This window comes from Arachis duranensis, chromosome 1 (assembly GCF_000817695.3).
Source record: "Arachis duranensis cultivar V14167 chromosome 1, aradu.V14167.gnm2.J7QH, whole genome shotgun sequence".
Lineage (NCBI taxonomy): Eukaryota > Viridiplantae > Streptophyta > Magnoliopsida > Fabales > Fabaceae > Arachis > Arachis duranensis.
The window spans coordinates 4534529-4536705 of NC_029772.3; the positions used below are offsets into that span (position 1 = coordinate 4534529).

The 2177-nt window shown below is 41.1% G+C and overlaps 1 protein-coding gene across 1 annotated transcript in view; it reads right to left on the minus strand.

Moving 5' to 3' along the window:
* LOC107496524 (1-aminocyclopropane-1-carboxylate oxidase homolog 4) overlaps positions 1-922 on the minus strand; it is a gene marked incomplete in the record, with an annotated part of 2787 nt that extends 1865 nt beyond the window's left edge. Inside the window, 1 exon segment of the mRNA XM_016117836.3 lies at positions 1-922. Within this exon segment, the coding sequence (XP_015973322.1) occupies positions 1-584 (584 nt within the window).
* Positions 923-2177: the final 1255 nt, after the last annotated feature.

A 2177-nucleotide genomic window follows, 5' to 3' on the forward strand; every position in this document is an offset into this window, starting at 1 on the left:
GCGATTGGCCCCATCCTAATCTGCAGTGTGTCACGCCAGCTGGCAGCCTTCGAGTTATACAGGTCCACGTTCGATATGTACGATACACCCGTCCCCATTTCCCTACGGTACACCCGCGCCCTCTCCTCCGCTGGTTGCTCGTGGAACTTTTTCATGGCGGCGACGGTTCGCTCCAGAAGCTCCGGCGGGATGCCGTGATTGATCACCTGGAAGAACCCGATTGTGCTCGCGGCGCGCCGGATTTGATCCACTACGGCGGCGCGGGAAGTTTCCACGGCGGAGAAGTCCACCGTGGGGACCTCTGATTCGGAACCGGGTCGGGGTTTGAGGTCCGATAGGGTTTCGGGTGGGTGAACGAAGAACGGTGGGAGTTTTTGGACGCCCGAGTCGACGAGGCCCTTGACTCCGTGCTTGGTTTCGTCGAATTGTTTGACGGCTTTGGCACGGTCGTAATCCGGAGTGGTCGAGGCGAAAACGGTGATCGGAGGCGGAGAAGTATTGGATGACGTCATGATGATGGTGGATTTGGAGGTCAATGGGAACAAGAGTGGTTGAGACTTGAGAGGTGATGCGAGATTGAACATTGTTTGCACTATATGTAGAGGGAAGAAGGGAAGAGAAGTTACATGTGATGGGTTTGCGTGCAGTGATGTCAGTCAGAGTGAGCAACACCGACACGCAAGTGATGTGTAAGTTGAAATACAAGATGGATGTGGGTTCGAACTTGTCTCTACAGAATATTGGACCATATGGTCATATGGATATGGTTCCATTCATAGTAAACAAACTTAGTTTGATAGGTTTAGGAGTTTTCTTTTACCCTCTTCTCTGTCTCCCACCGGGTCAGGCAGCCATTCCGAATGTTCGCGGCGCATCTTGCGTGCGTAATCAGACAAGCTTGTTTGCGGGGAAATCTGAACCTATTGGGTTTGAGACTTGAGTAATTTGAGTTGTGTTCCTGTCTAGAACTGCTCTTCGAGGAATAGTTCAACCACACCGACTTGTAGAAAGTAAAAACTATTATTTTTTTTAGCTCACCTTACATATCTATATATTTTTTCATCCAAGTTCATCTAAGCTGATGCAATACAAAAATAATCTAATATCATTAAATAAGCGTGTATACATCGCTCAGAGCACCGAAATGTTAACATATTCATTCGCGCCTTGAATATGAAACAACGTTCCTTCTTTAATATTAAAACCGCTACTGGAGAACTTCGAATTTCTCTCAAAAATCTTTCAAACTTCACTCATGTTCTCTGAGGAAATCCCTATTAGAAAAGAATCGCGAGAAAATTTCGAAAGGAAGAAGAAAAAAACGAACGAAAACAAGAACAGAGACTGCGAAAGGTATGATAAAAATTACTGTTCATTTAAAATCTTGCAATCTCGCATTTCTCTTAATTGCATTTTAGGTTTACTGAATTAAGTTACTTCGTTTAATAGATTGACTTAATATGATTCTATTTTTTTAGCATAACTAGGGCATAGGAATGGAAATGCATTCTTATTTTCTTTCTGTTCAGTGGAGTTGCTTATTTTCATTCATTTGATTGTTAGTGTGTTTAGTTGAGTCATTTTGCATGCAGAAATAATTTACTTGATGATTGAATATTTATCACGTTTTTTCAGCACATGATTGGTGTTTGGTTCACTAGTGTTTGTCATTTGATTCACCTGGTTGTTAGTGCGTTTAGTTGAGTTCTCTTGCATACATAAACGATTTACTTGATGATTGAATGTTTATCACGTTATATTCAGCACATGATCGGTGTTTGATTCACAGGTGTTTGTCATTTGATTCACCTTATTGTTAGTGCGTTCAGTTGAGTTCTTTTGCATGCAGAAATATTTTTCTTGCTGATTGAATGTTTATCAAGTTTTATTCAGAACATCAATGAAATTCATGTCAGTGGAGTTGGTTATTTTAATTCATTTTATTATTAGTGTGTAGTTGAGTCCTTTTGCATGCAGAAATGATTTACTTGATGACTGAATATTTATCACGTTTTATTCAGCACATGATTGGTGTTTGGTTCACTGGTGTTTGTCATTTGATTCACCTGATTGTTATGTGTTTAGTTGAGTTCTTTTGGATGCAGAAAAGTTTTTCTTGATGATTGGATGTTTATCACGTTTTATTTAGCACATAAATGGTGTTCGGTTCAGTTGGG